The 19,291-nt window shown below is 44.2% G+C and overlaps 1 protein-coding gene, 1 long non-coding RNA gene and 1 other non-coding gene across 4 annotated transcripts; 1 reads left to right on the top strand and 2 right to left on the bottom strand.

The window, feature by feature from the left end:
• Positions 1-2,992: 2,992 nt before the first annotated feature.
• On the bottom strand, positions 2,993-3,067 carry trnav-uac. The gene has a single exon. It is a non-coding gene; the product is annotated as a tRNA-Val (tRNA).
• A 5,357-nt stretch (positions 3,068-8,424) lies between these two features.
• On the top strand, positions 8,425-8,987 carry LOC121572784. The gene is made up of 3 exons (XR_006001909.1): positions 8,425-8,443; positions 8,654-8,733; positions 8,961-8,987. It is a non-coding gene; the product is annotated as an uncharacterized LOC121572784 (long non-coding RNA).
• Positions 8,988-10,918: 1,931 nt separating this feature from the next.
• LOC121572785 lies at positions 10,919-12,999 on the bottom strand. 2 transcript variants are annotated; one of them, XM_045222312.1, is made up of 10 exons: positions 12,852-12,999; positions 12,682-12,762; positions 12,425-12,574; positions 12,250-12,299; positions 12,072-12,141; positions 11,885-11,971; positions 11,692-11,790; positions 11,487-11,567; positions 11,292-11,396; positions 10,919-11,110 (listed from the first exon to the last, which is right to left on the bottom strand). In XM_045222312.1, the coding sequence occupies exons 1-10, from the start codon at positions 12,981-12,983 to the stop codon at positions 10,979-10,981; spliced, it is 987 nt and encodes a 328-aa protein (XP_045078247.1). In that variant the 5' UTR covers positions 12,984-12,999; the 3' UTR covers positions 10,919-10,978. The 2 variants fall into 2 exon arrangements, with proteins under 2 accessions (XP_045078247.1, XP_045078248.1); XM_045222313.1 differs by lacking the exon at positions 11,885-11,971 and having other exon boundaries at positions 10,921-11,110.
• Between the last annotated feature and the right edge of the window lie 6,292 nt (positions 13,000-19,291).

Raw genomic sequence — 19,291 nt, 5'->3', positions numbered from 1 at the left:
AATGTACATTCATGTAAGAATGCTTTGTTGGGAAATGTACATTCATGCAAGAACATTTTGTTATATTCTCTGTAAGTTTTATGTAAAAACAAATCAATGTGAATATTCATAACATAAATAAATCAGTGAAATAGAAATAGCACACCATTTTGATTTCACTGATTTATTTAGTAGCATACTGGTTTAACTTTCCATTAAATAATACCAAAATGTTCGCATAGTGAATTTTTGTGTTGTCATTTCTGTACTTTTGAAGAATTATATTTTTGCCAATTTTATCCTAAATGCATTATTACATTTTTATTCACATTTATATTGCGTCAAACTAGGACTTTTATTTTGAAGTTTTCAAGCTCATAACCTGGTTCCATTTAATGTCCAACCCGGATGTTTTGAGTTGCTAGTGGGAGTGTGAAACGCTACGTGCTTTCCGGGGTCCTTGGGACGTCTCTACCAGTGGAGGCTGGTGGGAGGAGCTATAGGAAGACGGGCTCATTGTAATGGCTGGAATAGAATAAATGGAACGGTACCAAATACAGCAAAGACATGGTAACAACGTGTTTGACACGTTTCATTGATTCCATTCCAGCCATTACAATGAGCCTGTCCTATAGCTCCTCCCACCAGCCTCCTCTGGTCTCTACCCCATTGAAGTTTACATTTAAAATGGTTAAGGGTTAGGGTTAAGGTTAGGGTTAGGGAAGGGTTATGGTTAAGGTTAGGGTAGGGGTTAGGGTTTAGGGTCCCAAGGATCCCATATAGCATTGACCAGTGTTAAACAAGCACTTATTTTCAATTTTCAGACTGTGGGGAGACAATTTTCGGAATAGCCCAACAACTTAAAAGGCATCACCTTACTCTGAGTAGAGATATTTTACGCATGTCTAAACGAAAACCGTCCGCTGAGGCTCTTGAAATGTCCCCCAATACTGAAGATGATTGAGATACAGGGAGTGAATCTGAGCCTGACAGTGATGTATTCTGGACTAAACCTCTTGAATTTTCCACTGAAAGTGAGGACTGGGTTGTAACCAGTGAAGACAGTGGGCCACCAACCAAAAAACGCCGGCGCATGAACCCAATCACTCCAACAGGAAAACCGGTTCCTCCAACAGAAAATTGGGTTCAGGAGACTGGCAAAGATGGCTCCCTTTGGCAAAGGTTAAACCCCATTGGAGAGGCAGTGGGTCAGAGAGCAACTCAACAAGTTTTCATGGACACTCCAGGGCCAACAGAGCACGCACAAAGAAACATAGACAGCATCATCTTTTTGGGGCAAACAATGCCAAGGAACAGATTTAGAGATATCATGCAATATTTATGATTCCACCACAAAAAAATAAAGAGTGAAAGTGTCAAAAATGACACATTACCCCGTGTCACACGTTTGGAACAGTTTTGTCAAAAATAGCATCACCTGCTACAATCCAGGACCGAATATTGCTGTGGATTCGCAGTTGTTTCCCACAAAATTACAGTGCGTTTTCTCGAATTTCATGGGAAACAAGCTGGACCGTTTGGGAATCAAGTTCTGGCTGGCAGTGGATGCTGACTCCAAATACATTGTGAATGGTTTCCCCGACTTGGGGAAAGTGGATGACAGCCAGACAACTGGACAGTGCCAGTGTGATGCTGAAGCTGATGGAGCCTTATCTTGACAAAGGAAGAAATGTGACGACCGACAACCACTTAAATTCACATGAACTGGCAAATAAGTTGCTGCATAAGAAAACCGCCCTGGTTGGAAAGATTGACAAACGCCGACGGGAGCTGCCACCATCTGCCATCAGAATCAAAGAAACAGGGCTTTATTCAAGTGCATTTCTGAAACACAATGACGCGACGCTGACGATGAAAACCATCAGTGGTCTCAGCACCCTGCACCTGTCTGTTGGCACTAGTACCGGCAGAAAGAAAACCGCTGAAACTCAGACTTTCTACAACTCCACTTAAGTCGGGGTGAATGTGTTGGATTGACATGCGCGCATGTACAGTGTGAAGGGGGGCTCCCAGCGGTGGCCAATGGCTGTCTTCTACAAATTCCTGTACTTGGCAGCCATCAATGCCTATGTGCTTTACAAAGAGTGCATGTGGGACACTGTGCGATATACCAGGAGAGAGTTTATCCTGAAGCTAGCTTCGGGCAAACTACATTACATATATCAAAAGTATGTGGACACCCCTTCAAATCAGTGGATTCGGCTAGTTCAGCCACACCCGTTGCTGACAGGTGTATAAAATCGAGCACACAGCCATGCACTCTCCATAGACAAACATTGGCAGTAGAATGGCCTTACTGAAGAGCTCAGTGACTTTCAACGTGGCACCGTCATAGGATGCCACCTTTCCAAACAAGTCAGTTTGTCAAATTTCTGCCCTGCTAGAGCTGCCCCGGTCAACTGTATGTGCTGTTAGTGTGAAGTGGAAACGTCTAGGAGCAACAACGGCTCAGCCACACAAGCTCACAGAACGGGACCTCAGAGTGCTGAAAATCGTCTGTCCTTGGTTGCAATGACACTCACTACAGAGTTCCAAACTGCCTCTGGAAGCAACGTCAGCACAAAAACAGTTTGTCTGAGCTTTATTATATGCGATTCCATGACCGAGCAGCAGCAAGTCTAAGATCACCATGCGCAATGCCAAGTGTCGACTGGAGTGGTGTAAAGCTTGCCACCATTGCACTCTGAAGCAGTGGAAACGCGTTCTCTGGATTGATGAATCACGCTTCACCATCTGGCAGTCTAACGGACAAATCTGGGTTTGGCAGATGCCAGGAGAACGCTACCTGCCCCAATGCATAGTGCCAACTATAAAGTTTGGTGGAGGAGGAATAATGGTCTGGGGCTGTTTTTCAGGGTTCGGGCTAGGCCCCTTAGTTTCAATGAAGGGAAATCTTAACGCTACAGCATACAATTACATTTTACATTTTAGTCATTTAGCAGACGCTCTTATCCAGAGCGACTTACAGTTAGTGAGTGCATACATTTTCATACTGGCCCCCCGTGGGAAACGAACCCACAACCTTGGCGTTGTAAGCGCCATGCTCTACCAACTGAGCTACAGGGGACTATTCTGTGCTTCCAACTTTGTGGCAACAGTTTGGGGAAGGCCCTTTCCTGTTTCAGCATGACAATGCCCCCGTGCACAAAGCAAGGTCCATACAGAAATGATTTGTCGAGATCGGTATGGAAGAACTTGACTGGCCTGCACAGAGCCCTGACCTCAACCCCATCGAACACCTTTGGGATGAATTGGAACGCCGACTGCGAGCCAGGCCTAATCGCCCAACATCAGTGCCTGACCTCACTAATGCTCTTGTGGCTGAATGGAAGCAAGTCCCCGCAGCAATGTTCCAACATCTAGTGGAAAGCCTTCCCAGTAGAGTGGAGGCTGTTATAGAAGCAAAGGGAGGACCAACTCCATGTTAATGGCCATGATTTTGGAATTAGATGTTCGACGAGCAGGTGTCCACATACTTTTGGTCATGTAGTGTATGTGATGCTAAAAGGAACTATAAAGCCGGAGTCCGGTCCGGAGCCCGATCCCCGCACTGCCAACGACTTAGTGAAAAGAAAGAATTGTCAAGGGGCTAGGACTAAATGTAGGACCAGAACTCTTAAGGTATGTTCGGAATGCAGCAGATATGTTTGTGGAAAGTGCGTCAAGACAGTGAAGAAAATAATCGTCTGTCACAAATACTAGTAGCAGGACACTTTCCAAAATCCCCAAGTTTCCAGCATGCGTAAAAGTGCACACGGACGGACTATGGCGCACAAACTATGAAGACAGATGTTGATGCATTGGCTGCATTTTCATCGACATACAAAACAAGTGGCCTACTACCTCAACATGACTGCAGCATATAAGCTTGGCAAAGCTTCATAATATAATACACTGCTCAAAAAAATAAAGGGAACACTTAAACAACACAATGTAACTCCAAGTCAATCACACTTCTGTGAAATCAAACTGTCCACTTAGGAAGCAACACTGATTGACAATACATTTCACATGCTGTTGTGCAAATGGAATAGACAACAGGTGGAAATTATAGGCAATTAGCAAGACACCCCCAATAAAGGACTGGTTTTGCAGGTGGTGACCACAGACCACTTATCAGTTCCTATGCTTCCTGGCTGATGTTTTGGTCACTTGTGAATGCTGGCGGTGCTTTCACTCTAGTGGTAGCATGAGACGGAGTCTACAACCCACACAAGTGGCTCAGGTAGTGCAGCTCATCCAGGATGGCACATCAATGCGAGCTGTGGCAAGAAGGTTTGCTGTGTCTGTCAGCGTAGTGTCCAGAGCATGGAGGAGCTACCAGGAGTCAGGCCAGTACATCAGGAGACGTGGAGGAGGCCGTAGGAGGGCAACAACCCAGCAGCAGGACTGCTACCTCCGCCTTTGTGCAAGGAGGAGCAGGAGGAGCACTGCCAGAGCCCTGCAAAATGACCTCCAGCAGGCCACAAATGTGCATGTGTCTGCTCAAACGGTCAGAAACAGACTCCATGAGTGTGGTATGAGGGCCCGACGTCCACAGGTGGGGGTTGTGCTTACAGCCCAACACCGTGCAGGACGTTTGGCATTTGCCAGAGAACACCGAGATTGGCAAATTCGCCACTGGCGCCCTGTGCTCTTCACAGATTAAAGCAGGTCCACACTGAGCACGTGACAGACGTGACAGAGTCTGGAGATGCCGTGGAGAATGTTCTGCTGCCTGCAACATCCTCCAGCATGACCGGTTTGGCGGTGGGTCAGTCATGGTGTGGGGTGGCATTTCTTTGGGGGGCCGCACAGCCCTCCATGTGCTCACCAGAGGTAGCCTGACTGCCATTAGGTACCGAGATGAGATCCTCAGACCCCTTGTGAGACCATATGCTGGTGCGGTTGGCCCTGGGTTCCTCCTAATGCAAGACAATGCTAGACCTCATGTGGCTGGAGTGTGTCAGCAGTTCCTGCAAGAGGAAGGCATTGATGCTATGGACTGGCCCGCCCATTCCCCAGACCTGAATCCAATTGAGCACATCTGGGACATCATGTCTCGCTCCATCCACCAACGCCACGTTGCACCACAGACTGTCCAGGAGTTGGCGGATGCTTTAGTCCAGGTCTGGGAGGAGATCCCTCAGGAGACCATCCGCCACCTCATCAGGAGCATGCCCAGGCGTTGTAGGGAGGTCATACAGGCACGTGGAGGCCACACACACTACTGAGCCTCATTTTGACTTGTTTTAAGGACATTACATCAAAGTTGGATCAGCCTGTAGTGTGGTTTTCCACTTTAATTTTGAGGGTGACTCCAAATCCAGACCTCCATGGGTTGATAAATTTGATTTCCATTGATCATTTTTGTGTGATTTTGTTGTCAGCACATTCAACTATGTAAAGAAAAAAGTATTTCGTAAGATTATTTCATTCATTCAGATCTAGGATGTGTTATTTTAGTGTTCCCTTAATTTTTTTGAGCAGTGTATAATATGCCATTTAGCAGACGCTTTTATCCAAAGCGACACAGTCATGCGTGCATACATTTTTACGTATGGGTGGTCCCGGGGATCGAACCCGCTACCCTGGCATTACAAGCGCCATGCTCTACTAATTGAGCTACAGAGGACCACATGAATATATAAATATAGGCTACAGAGTTTGATGATGGATGAAGTTACAGTTGAAGTCGGAAGTTTACATACGTCAAATACATTTAAACTCAGTTTTTCACAATTCCTGACATTTACAGTCTTAGGTCAGTTAGGATCACCACTTTAATTTAAGAATGTGAAATGTCAGAATAATAGTAGAGAGAATGATTTATTTCAGCTTTTATTTCTTACATCACATTCCCAGTGGGTCAGAAGTTTACATACACTCAATTAGTATTTGGTAGCATTGCCTTTAAATTGTTTAACTTGGGTCAAACATTTCAGGTAGCCTTCCACATGCTTCCCACAATAAGTTGGGTGAATTTTGGCCCATTCCTCCTGACAGAGCTGGTGTAACTGAGTCAGGTTTGTAGACCTCCACGCTTTTTCAGTTCTGCCCACAAATGTTCTATAGGATTGAGGTCAGGGCTTTGTGATGGCCACTCCAATACCTTGACTTTGTTGTCCTTCAGCCATTTTGCCACAACTTTGGAAGTATGCCTGGGGTCATTGTCCATTTGGAAGACCCATTTGCGACCAAGCTTCCTGACTGATGTCTTGAGATGTTGCTTCAATATATCCATATAATTCTCCTTCCTCATGATCCCATCTATTTTGTAAAGTGCACCAGTCCCTCCTTCAGCATGATGCTGCCACCCCCGTGCTTCACGGTTGGGATGGTGTTCTTCGGCTTGCAAGTCCCCCCTTTTTCCTCCAAACATAACGATGGTTCTGTTTGTTTCATCAGACCAGAGGACATTTCTCGAAAAAATACGATCTTTGTCCCCATGTGCAGTTGCAAACCGTAGTCTGGCTATTTTATGGAGGTTTTGGAGCGGTGGCTTCTTCCTTGCTGAGCCGCCTTTCAGGTTATGTCGATATAGGACTCGTTTTACTGTGGATATAGATACTTTTGTACCTGTTTCCTCCAGCATCTTCACAAGGTCCTTTGCTGTTGTTCTGGGATTGATTTGCACTTTTCGCACCAAAGTACGTTCATCTCTAGGAGACAGAACGCGTCTCCTTCCTGAGCGGTATGACGGCTGCGTGGTCACATGGTGTTTATACTTGCGTACTATTGTTTGTACAAATAAACGTGGTACCTTCAGGCATTTGGAAATTGCTCCCAAGGATGAACCAGACTTGTGGAGGTCTACAATTATTTTTCTGAGGTCTTGGCTGATTTCTTTTGATTTTCCCATGATGTCAAGCAAAGAGGCACTGAGTTTGAAGGTAGGCCTTGAAATACATCCACAGGTACACCGCCAATTGACTCAAATGATGTCAATTAGCCTATCAGAAGCTTCTAAAGCCATGACATCATTTTCTGGAATTTTCCAAGCTGTTTAAAGGCACAGTCAACTTAGTGTATGTAAACTTCTGACCCACTGGAATTGTGATACAGTGAATTATAAGTGAAATTATCTGTCTATATACAATTGTTGGAAAGATTACTTGTGTCATGCACAAAGTAGATGTCCTAACCGACTTGCCAAAACTATAGTTTGTTAACAAGAAATTTGTGGAGTGGTTGAAAAACGAGTTTTAATGACTCCAACCTAAGTATATGTAAACTTCCGACTTCAACTGTATATCTACAGAAATAATTCAGATCCTGCTTCTGTTGCCTGTTTGAGTGTTTGTTTAATAGCCTACTGGTTCGGTGAGCACCAAGGCTCACACAACAACATGTCAAGTAAACGTTTTCACAAATTCAGCTGTTTTTAATCTTTGCATTGCTGTAATAAAGGCTTTACACTTTTTTTTCGTTAGAACAGCCTCTCTGGTACTTTATAATTTATTTAGTGTTGTTTACATTGTTCCAAAGTGTCAGAATTAATAATAATGATAATAATAATAACCCTTCTTTTTCTTGATATCCTTCTTATTGTTATTATTACTATTATTATTATGATCATCATTATAATAAGTATTGCCATTATCATTAGTAGGCTTGGTATAGCAGCCCTGTATAACCACCATTGAGCTGTAGGCCTAAGAGCGTATCCTGTTTAGTCTTAATACTGTAACTTATTTAGGCCTATATTTCAATGCTTATACAGGCTACAGTATCAATCAATGTTTCATTCGTTCATGTCATCACACAGCATATGAGTCATTCATGATTTGAAATGCAATCAAGCATTTTAGTTTTAAATTAAAATAATGCAATCCTAGAATAATTAGCTTAAACAATAAGCCGTTCCATTTCGGACACATTTCCACACATTGACTTCCCCTTGACCTCATGTGCAACCAGTAAACATTCCCCGTTTCGAGTTTATTTGTCACGTCCTGCACCCCTGCAGTCTCTATGTGGACACAGAGGAGGGTGAGCCTCATAGAGTTAATAATATGGTCAGGGTCAGGAAATGCTCTGCAGATGGGGAGGGTATTTCCCACAAAGTGGATTTCTTGATTATTATACCATTGAATTAAGAGGCAAATTAACTCAGAATACTACACCAATACCTGTGCAGTAGCAATGTAATGTCACGTAGTATTTGTAATTGTTTAGTAAATACATCGAAATGGAGATATGCTGTTTTGGTGTACCTCAAGATTGTATCACTCTCTCACACACACACACACACACACACAAACACACACACACATTGTTTTCTCTCTATCAGACCGGTCCTTGTCAGCTGGGTGGGTAGGCTTGGTGGGTCGAAGGGGCCCCTGCTCCAAACAGCCCTTCATGGTGACCTTCTTCAGGGCCAGCCAGGCCTCCTGTCGCGCCCTGAATCCCAACGCCCGCAAGAAGAAGCCCAAATATGACTGTCCCCTGCCCAGTATACATGGTGAGGTCATACAAGGTCAGGGGACAACACTGGTTTTTGGTGTTGTTGTTAAGCTTGTTTTATGCAGAGTTTAAAGGGATAGTTCATCCAAATTACAAAATTACTTAACTTGCGTTTACATTTAATTGTGTCTTTATTTTAAATCCAATGCATCCAAAGCATGCTTTACAGTCTGTCCTGTCTCATAACATATTTTTTGATCCCTTTCAGATCACAGCCACGTCAACAGTGGGCGTCAGGCTTGTAAGAGACATGAATTATATGTGAGCTTTAGTGACCTAGGCTGGAAGGTGAGCTTCTGTCTCCCTTAACTACTCAATCTACTGAATAGATAATATCATGATCTAACATTGTATCACCTTATTTGCTGTAACACACAATTAGTATTTTTAGGGAAACAAGGCATTTGTGTAGTATTTGCTTTGTAGTGTATGTTCTTTGCATGTTTTATGATGTATTTCTCATAGTCATTAATCTAATCTTGTCATTCTATTTCTATGGTATTTCTCTCCATAAGGACTGGGTCCTGGCTCCTACGGGTTACTCAGCCTTCTACTGTGATGGAGAATGCCTATACCCTCTGGGTTCCTGCATGAACGCCACCAACCACGCTATGATCCAACTAGTGATCAGTATGCACTACTACACCCTCTCTCACATTTCTTTCTTTCTTTTTTTCTTCTAATTTACAACTGCGACCTGGCCAAGATAAAGCAAAGCAGTGCGATAAAAACAACAACAACACAGGGCAAGTTTCAGCTGAGGGTGCAGAGCTGGTGGACGGGGTAGGGGTAGCCAGGTGGAAAGCATGGCCAGCAGTAGCAAAATGCTTATTGAAATTCTCGATTATAGTAGATTTATCGGTGGTGAACGTGTTTCCTAGCCTCAGTGCAGTGGGTAGCTGGGAGGAGGTGCTCTTATTCTCCAGTCTCCCAAAACTTTTTGGAGTTAGTGCTACAGGATGCACATTTCTGTTTGAAAAAGCTAGCCTTTGCTTTCCTAACTGATTTTGTATATTGGTTCCTGACTTCCCTGAAAAGTCACATATCGCGGGGGCGGTTTGATTCTAATGCAGTACGCCACAGGATGTTTTTGTGCTGGTCAAGGGCAGTCAAGTCTGGGGTGAACCAGGGGCTATACATTAATGGCAAATATGGCAAACTGAAACTAAAATAACCAATTTACCTGAGTCTACAATGGCAGAGTCTTAATATACATTTACGTCATTTAGCAGACGCTCTTATCCAGAGCGACTTACAGTTAGTGAGTGCATACATTATTTTTTTTATTTGTATTTTTTTTTCATACTAGCCCCCCGTGGGAATCGAACCCACAACCCTGGCGTTGCAAATGCCATGCTCTACCAACTGAGCTACATCCCTGCCGGCCATTCCCTCCCCTACCCTGGACGAATTGTGCGCCGCCCCATGGGTCTCCCGGTCACGGCCGGCGACGACAGAGCCTGGATTCGAACCAGGATCTCTAGTGGCACAGCTAGCACTGCGATGCAGTGCCTTAGACCACTGCGCCACTCGGGAGAACGGATACGGATATACAATACGGATAGTGAGAAGTAACTTTCAAGACTGAAGCAATTGTGCCCTATAATGGTGGACTTTATACTGTACCAGGTTACTACACAACTAACATACACTGAGTGTACAAAACATTAGGAACACCTGCTCTTTCCATGACATAGACTGACCAGGTAAATTCAGGTGAAAGCTATGATCCTTTGAACGGGGTATGGTAGTAGGTGTATCAAGAATGGTCCACCACCCAAAGGTCATTCAGCCAACTTGACACAACTGTGGGAAGCATTGGAGTCAACATGGGCCAGAATCCCTTTAGAACGCTTTCGACACCTTGTAGAGTCCATGCCCTGACAAATGGAGGCTGTTCTGAGCAACAGGGGGTGCAACTCAATATTACCAAGGTGTTCATAATGTTTTGAACACTCAGTGTATGTAGGCCTACATGTTTTTAAATAGTACAGTATCACACATCACAGTACAATGCCATAAAGTGTGGGCCTGTAGTACATGTAAATCAACTTAAAGTTGGTTTTTATTTCCATATGCAAAGAATAAAGCATAATTGTTCATGTAATAATGTAATATTAGCCTCATAACTCCAGGAATAGGAAATAGTGATGAAATAATCAAATAAATGAAAAGACAGAGACAAATGCTTTTGAACTACTATTTATTTTATTTGAAAATGTAAAATTCAGTGCAAAGTAATGTAGTGCACTAGTGTCTAGATCCCTGTTAGGTGGCAACGTGTGACAAGAATCCTGTGGGGAGAGAAAACAAGAGAATACATGCATTTAATAGGTGTTAACTAATCAGGGTTCAACGAAGCACTTCAAGTCCTCAATTCCAGAGAGAGAGAGAGAAGAGAGAAGAGAGAAGAGAGAGAGAGAGAGAGAGAGAGAGAGAGAGAGAGAGAGAGAGAGAGAGAGAGAGAGAGACAGAGAGAGAGAGAGAGATAGAGGAGAAGAGAAGTGTGGCCCTTCAGGTCTCTGCAGTAGGACTACATGCTGGCCATGAGGTACTCGAGGTGGTACTCCAGGAGGCTGGAGAGCTCAGTGACCAGAGACTCTCGGTTAAAGTACCAGGCCAGCTGCTGCCCAAACATGTCATCTAGCAGAGCCATCAGCCCGCCCTGAAGGGAACACCACACAACACATAGAAAATGGCTCTGAGCTACTAGCTTATCAATAGGAGAGAGACAATGAGAGTTACTCCCCCTAAAACGGCATTGAAACCCTGTTAACCAGGAACGAGTAAAGAGGAATTAAACTAGTAATAAGGAAGAAAACAGGAAGTAAACTCTTGACTCGTACATTGAGCAGCAACAGGTATCTCTCAGCCTTTGGCTCAATGCTGGCAACAGTGGGCAGGAAGGAGTACAGGAGAGTGTACAGACGCTCCATGAACCCACCAGGTTGCTAAAGTAAACAGAGGAGGAGAGAAGAGAAATTGAAGTGAAATTGCTAATAGACAGACATCTAAACATTTACCAGTGAGATGCTACTTACCACCATCAGGGATTTCTGAGCTGTCATCATCCCAAACAGCACCAGCTCAAAAAGGACATCTATCAGGTTAACATGATGGATCTAGGACAAGAAAACACGTTTGGAGAAAATAGGAATGATTTCAAATAGATCAGCTACTGTGCCGTATAAAAGACATGCATGTGGAAGAACTCAAAGTGAGACTTGAAAGAGTTAATTAACTCACCTTTGCCTCAGCCAGCTCCCTCTCAATGTCAATCTGCTTGGAGGGGTCACTCAGGTAGTCCACAAAGTCGTTATAGGCACGGATGAATTCGGCCTCGTCCTATCACAAAGCAAAGAGCAGTGATAGTGCACAGAACACATTTCCCACCGAGGACGTTCTCTTTCCCTTGAAGGACAATGAGTTAGTGAGCTACCATCTGGTGGACCTGAACCAGTGCGCCCAGTAGGACCTTTCCCGCCACAAACAGATGGTTCCTGCTCAGGGTGGAACCGAGCAGGGTCTAGAGAAGAGGGAAGAGTTAGGGTGAGACACCCATCTTCCTCTAGGAGACAGACAGAACAGGAAGACACAGAGAGTCAAAGAAAAGTGGGTCCACTCACAGTAAAGGCCTGGCGCAGGGAGACGAGCCTCAGGCCGATGTCCTCCACTCTCTTGGTGGTAAGGTAGAGGCTGTGGAAGAGAGGGAATGGAGCATGTCAATGGGGGATAACAGCATTGTGACCACTATCCTTCAGCATCTGACAAGCTCAGACTACACACACATTTAGAGGGACTCACTTTAGCAGAGGAACCTCCCTCTTCTCAGGCAGCAGGTCCTCCTCCCAGCCCTACAATAACAGAACAATTATTCAACATCAGTGACCAATGTAATGACATGACATGACAAACAATGGGTCAATCGAAGGATCTTTAATGCTACTAGTCAATAGTATGTGTGTGTGTAACATCTGACCTCATAGCAGTTGTGGCCCTCAGGCTCTGGCTCAGTGAACTGCTGAGTGGTGGGCGTAGAGACGGAGGCAGCCTCCGACCACGCCGAGGAGGAGAGCAGCCCATCCAGCCCCATGTGGAGAGTGGCGTACACCACCGAGACATCAGTTTGCTGCTCAAAACACACACACACAACACACGTTAATAGAAAACAGACCACATCTAATGGAAAATGCCCTGTAATTTCTATTCTATATACATAGGAAATTGTTTATTTACCTGGTAGCAGCCATGCGTCACGGCCACAGACGTCTCGTGGCGGAGGTGAGACGCATACTGGGTCACCCTGCCAGCCACATACTGACAGAGAGAAACGACATGTTAAGGCCAAACGGAATAAGTGAAGAAAAGCCTAATCTAATACTAATTCAGTAGTATTTACATCTTACCTGGATCCAAGAGATGGACTGCACCTTGGTGGCACAGTAGGGGATGCCCTCTGGACTAAGTCTGTGTGTCTCCTTGGAGATGGCCCACACCAGTTGAGTCTCCAGGCCTCGAACCCTACTCGCATGGTGCATCCTCACCACCACCTGCTGTGGAGTGAAACAACAAGACAACATCAACAAAACAACATCAGCCATCGCTGTAACATATTTCCATCAAGATCACATGACACTGACGATGTAGATTAGGATTAGGTAGTGACAAAGACACATACCTGGGATCCCCACGCATGTAGGTGATAATGGGGCTGATGAACTGGAAAGTTCTCCAAGCTTTAGCCACCAGACCGGCATTGTTCTGCACAAGAGGGGGTTGACATTACAATACATTCAGGTTAGAAACAGCAAACATTGCAACAGTGATGTGACTGTGTGTGTGGGTCTCTTACCCTGATCACAACAGGCCCACAGTACAGGGAGCTAAACCTAATCGGTATCAACTGCCAATTACCAGTGGCCTCCTAAAGCAGAAAGCAGACAACAAAGATTTTTAGAATGTCAAAGTGACACAAATTGAATATCTGGGATACTTTTCAAACATTAAACTTTCTGAAAATTGTACCTCAAGGATAGTCGGCACATCTGGCACCTCCTCAAGGATGGCTGGCAGCAGTGGTACATCCGGCACATCATCCAATGGCACAACCAACTGGACCTCATCCAGGGCAGTTGATTCTAAAATTAGGAACATTGGAATACAAACAAACAAATGTTAGGATGTAAAACGTATCGAGCTAGCTAGTACTACTAGTTCAAAAGTGCATCTCTTAGCAAAAGTTACTAAAGTTAACGTTAGCTTGCAAGTATGGATTACAGAAATACACAACATTTCACAAATTACATTTATATTGTTAAATGTGGTCAAATAAGAAGTTTAAACTCAACATACCCTCTTCGAAGTCGCTGTCCACCTCACGACGATTGCGAACCCTGCAAAACGGAAAAAGACAACAAAAACAACCCACAAATGAATTTGAACAACCTGTCGACGCAGTAGACCGCCGACGTCCACGCACTCTCTCCACCAATTTTGAAAGGCACCCAGGCATTTTCCAGTCGATCTTTCAGTCCCAGGTCTCAAAAATCTGTCATGTTTGTTGTTGTTGAACAGCAAACTGAAGTTGTTGTTGATTTCGAACAGAAAACGTTCAATAGAACGCCGAGATGTTCTTTCGGTTAGATGTCTCTTGGCAACACATATTTTTGAAAATTGTTGTTTACAAAATTGACAGCTGTGTTGCCATAGAAATGAGTTTGGAACTCTATGCTTACCATTCTAATTCTATAAAAATTCCATTCCTAGTCATCATTCTAATTCTATTGACCCTATTTTGTCACCAGAGGATTTCCTATGTTGTTGGTATAATATAAAACAAAAATACCAAATGTTATTTTTAAGTCACTAGCTAGGTCAATGGCCCATTGAAATGTTTTAGCATGTTTCATGGAAGTTGTTGTTGAACTTCTGAAAGTCTAGGCTTTGACTCAGTGGATAATAAAGTATTGTGGAGCACAGACAACCCGGTTTAAAATATATTGACCAAATTCAGACAAGGGGTGCAAAGCCACAGCCCACTGAGGTAGGAGAGCACTGAAGTATCTGCATAATAATAATCCATATCTCTTTTATAAACAGATTAGTATCATTGATTATATAAAAGTGCATGTATGAATAAGTCTGATTGACCTTTTTTCATGGCAGGTTCACCTTCTGAAGCCGGACGAGGTTCCCAAAGCGTGCTGCACCAAGCTCAGTCCCATCTCCGTACTCTTCTACGACGACAACAACAATGTGATCCTAAAGAAGCATCGCAACATGGTGGTCAAGACCTGTGGATGCCTGTGACACCTGTGGTAGCCCATCTATTCTACATCATTTTTATAAACTTGATTACCATTGTTCCAAAAGATACAAACGGGGTAATATACCTTGCAGCCAGCAGTTGATAGCAATAATCTGGCAATATGTGTATAAATAGTATGTATCTACACTGAACAAAAATATAAACGCAACAACTTCAAAGATTTTACTGTGTTACAGTTCATATAAGGAAATCAGTCAATTAAAATACACTGCTCAAAAAAATAAAGGGAACACTAAAATAACACATCCTAGATCTGAATGAATGAAATAATCTTATTAAATACTTTTTTCTTTACATAGTTGAATGTGCTGACAACAAAATCACACAAAAATTATCAATGGAAATCAAATGTATCAACCCATGGAGGTCTGGATTTGGAGTCACCCTCAAAATTAATGTGGAAAACCACACTACAGGCTGATCCAACTTTGATGTAATGTGCTTAAAACAAGTCAAAATGAGGCTCAGTAGTGTGTGTGGCCTCCACGTGCCTGTATGACCTCCCTACAACGCCTGGGCATGCTCCTGATGAGGTGGCGGATGGTCTCCTGAGGGATCTCCTCCCAGATCTGGACTAAAGCATCCGTCAACTCCTGGACAGTCTGTGGTGCAACGTGGCGTTGGTGGATGGAGCAAGACATGATGTCCCAGATGTGCTCAATTAGATTCAGGTCTGGGGAACGGGCGGGCCAGTCCATAGCATCAATGCCTTCCTCTTGCAGGAACTGCTGACACACTCCAGCCACATGAGGTCTAGCATTGTCTTGCATTAGGAGGAACCCAGGGCCAACCGCACCAGCATATGGTCTCACAAGGGGTCTGAGGATCTCATCTCGGTACCTAATGGCAGTCAGGCTACCTCTGGCGAGCACATGGAGGGCTGTGCGGCCCCCCAAAGAAATGCCACCCCACATCACGACTGACCCACCGCCAAACCGGTCATGCTGGAGGATGTTGCTGGCAGCAGAACGTTCTCCACGGCGTCTCCAGACTCTGTCACGTCTGTCACATGTGCTCAGTGTGAACCTGCTTTCATCTGTGAAGAGCACAGGGCGCCAGTGGCGAATTTGCCAATCTTGGTGTTCTCTGGCAAATGCCAAACGTCCTGCACGGTGTTGGGCTGTAAGCACAACCCCCACCTGTGGACGTCGGGCCCTCATACCACCCTCATGGAGTCTGTTTCTGACCGTTTGAGCAGACACATGCACATTTGTGGCCTGCTGGAGGTCATTTTGCAGGGCTCTGGCAGTGCTCCTCCTGCTCCTCCTTGCACAAAGGCGGAGGTAGCAGTCCTGCTGCTGGGTTGTTGCCCGCCTGGTAGCGCCTCCATGCTCTGGACACTACGCTGACAGACACAGCAAACCTTCTTGCCACAGCTCGCATTGATGAGCCATCCTGGATGAGCTGCACTACCTGAGCCACTTGTGTGGGTTGTAGATTCCGTCTCATGCTACCACTAGAGTGAAAGCACCGCCAGCATTCAAAAGTGACCAAAACATCAGCTAGGAAGCATAGGAACTGAGAAGTGGTCTGTGGTCACCACCTGCAAAACCAGTCCTTTATTGGGGGTGTCTTGCTAATTGCCTATGATTTCCACCTGTTGTCTATTCCATTTGCACAACAGCATGTGACATTTATTGTCAATCAGTGTTGCTTCTTAAGTGGACAGTTTGATTTCATAGAAGTGTGATTGACTTGGAGTTACATTGTGTTGTTTAAATGTTCCCTTTATTTTTTTGAGCAGTGTAAATTCTTTAGGCCCTAATCTATGGATTTCACATGAATGGGAATACAGATGTGCATCTGTTGGTCACAGATACCTTTTTAAATAAAGATAGGTGCGTGGATCAGAAAACCAGTCAGTATCTGGTGTGACCACCATTTGCCTCATGCAGCGGGACACATCTCCTTAGCATAGAGTTGATCAAGCTGTTGATTGAGGCCTGTAGAATGTTGACCCACTCCTCTTCGATGGTTTTGCGAAGTTGCTGGATACTGGCAGGAACTGGAACACGCTGTCATGCACGTCGATCCAGAGCATTCCAAACATGCTCAATGGGTGAGATGTCTTGTGAATATGCAGGCCATGGAAGAATTGTGACATTTTCAGCTCCCAGGAATTGTGTACAGATCCTTGCGACATGGGACTGTGCATTATCATGCTGAAATATGAGGTGATGGCGGCTGTTGAATGGCACAACAATGGGCCTCAGGATCTCGTCACGGTATCTCTGTGCATTCAAATTGCCATCGATAAAATGCAATTGTGTTTGTTGTCCGTAGCTTATGCCTGCCCATACCGTAATCCCACTGCCACCATGGGGCACTCTGTTCACAACATTGACATCAGCAAACCACTCGGCAACGCAACGCGAGATTCATCCGTGAAGAGCACACTTATTCAGCGTGCCAGGGGCCATCGAAGATGAGCATTTGCCCACTGAAGTCAGTTACGATGCCGAACTGCAGTCAGGTCAAGACCCTGGTGAGTACAACGAGCACGCAGATGGGCTTCCCTGCAACTTTTTCTTACAGTGTGTGCAGATATTCTTCAGTTGTGCAATCCTACAGTTTCATCAGCTATCCAGGTGTCTGATCTCAGACGATCCCGCAGGTGAAGAAGCCGGATGTGGAGGTCCTGGGCTGGCGTGGTTACACGTGGTCTGCGGTTGTGAGGCCAGTTGCACTTACGGCCAAATTCTCTAAAACGACATTGGAGGCGGCTTATGGTAGAGAAATTAACATTAAATTCTCTTGCAACAGCTCTGGTGGCCATTCCTGCAGTCAGCATGCCAACTGCACGCTCCCTCAAAACATGAGACATCTGTGACATTGTGTCGTGTGACAAAACTGCACATTTTAGAGTGGCCTGTTATTGTCCCCAGCACAAGGTGTGCTGTTTAACCCTCCTGTTGTCCTGGGGTCATTCTGACCCCAAATTAAATCTTTTGCCGACAAAATATGTTTTTTATTCATCAATTGGTCTGAAAATAACGGTAGTTGTTTAATACTATGCTCTTTATGATTCAAACAAATTTGAAGTAATTTGATTGAATTATGGGTGTTTTACTAAATGTAATAACTTCTGTTGTCCTCTGGGGTCAAAAAGACCCCGCAGCACAAAGTTTACATACTGCTTGGCAAAACATCTTTGATCATGTTTCTTTGATGTGTGGGGTCAAGCAATGGTTATGACAACAACAACAACAACAAAAAAGTATTTTCTCACAGGTGTTTGGGCATTTCACATTTTAGTCTGAGAGAGACAGGCAGCACAATGAGGAGGCAGAAGTTTTATAATGCACAGGAGGCTTGCAAGATAATTTTGAAATAAAAGAAAATAATGACCAGGAGGACAATGCTGCACATAATGAGGATGAATCAACTGATGAAGAGGTTCAGGGTCAGAAGAGGAGGAACATAATGATGAGGTGATAGATCCAACATACAGACAGCATGCTACTTCTTCCTCCGAAGATTCCCCACATCTCCTGCTGCAGAAATGGAAGATGATTATGAATATAAGGAAATGGATGAACGTGATGATGACGTAGAATCTGAAGCTGGTATGGAAGAAGTGTCAGAAGTGGAGCACTGCACCTATTATGATGAAGAATCAACAGATGAGGTAGAATCTGAAGTTGAAATGGAAGAAGTGTCAGAAGTGGAGGACATCATCTATTATGATGAAGACGAAGAATCAACAGATGAGGTAGAATCTGAGGAAGAGGACCCAGCTGAGATGGGTCCTCTTCCACAGATTCTACCTCATCTGTTGATTCCACAGATTCTACCTCATCTGTTGATTCTTCGTCTTCATCATAATAGATGATGTCCTCCACTTCTGACACTTCTTCCATTTCAACTTCAGATTCTACCTCATCTGTTGATTCTTCATCATAATAGGTGCAGTGCTCCACTTCTGACACTTCTTCCATACCAGCTTCAGATTCTACGTCATCATCACGTTCATCCATTTCCTTATATTCATAATCATCTTCCATTTCTGCAGCAGGAGATGTGGGGGAATCTTCGGAGGAAGAAGTAGCATGCTGTCTGTATGTTGGATCTATCACCTCATCATTATGTTCCTCCTCTTCTGACCCTGAACCCTCTTCATCAGTTGATTCATCCTCATTATGTGCAGCATTGTCCTCCTGGTCATTATTTTCTTTTATTTCAAAATTATCTTGCAAGCCTCCTGTGCATTATAAAACTTCTGCCTCCTCATTGTGCTGCCTGTCTCTCTCAGACTAAAATGTGAAATGCCCAAACACCTGTGAGAAAATACTTTTTTTTTTTTTTTGTCATAACCATTGCTTGACCCCACACATCAAAGAAACATGATCAAAGATGTTTTGACCCCACACATCAAAGAAACATGATCAAAGATGTTTTGCCAAGCGGTATGTAAACTTTGTGCTGCGGGGTCTTTTTGATCCCAGAGGACAACAGAAGTTATTACATTTAGTAAAACACCCATAATTCAATCAAATTACTTCAAATTTGTTTGAATCA

The sequence above is a fragment of the Coregonus clupeaformis genome, chromosome 8 (genome assembly GCF_020615455.1).
Source record: "Coregonus clupeaformis isolate EN_2021a chromosome 8, ASM2061545v1, whole genome shotgun sequence".
Classification (NCBI taxonomy): Eukaryota; Metazoa; Chordata; class Actinopteri; order Salmoniformes; family Salmonidae; genus Coregonus; species Coregonus clupeaformis.
The sequence above is the reverse complement of the archived record's forward strand: the minus strand, read 5'-3'. Positions and strand labels throughout refer to the sequence as shown.

Bases quoted from the DNA above. Each gene is read 5' to 3' on its own strand.
- LOC121572785 (XM_045222312.1), bottom strand. From the start codon at position 12,983: ATGCACCATGCGAGTAGGGTTCGAGGCCTGGAGACTCAACTGGTGTGG. The intron at 11,791-11,884 runs GTAGCTCACTAA...GCTTTGTGATAG, and splicing joins TGGTTCAGGTCCACCAGATG to GACGAGGCCGAATTCATCCG. The intron at 11,111-11,291 runs GTACGAGTCAAG...TGTTCCCTTCAG, and splicing joins GATACCTGTTGCTGCTCAAT to GGCGGGCTGATGGCTCTGCT.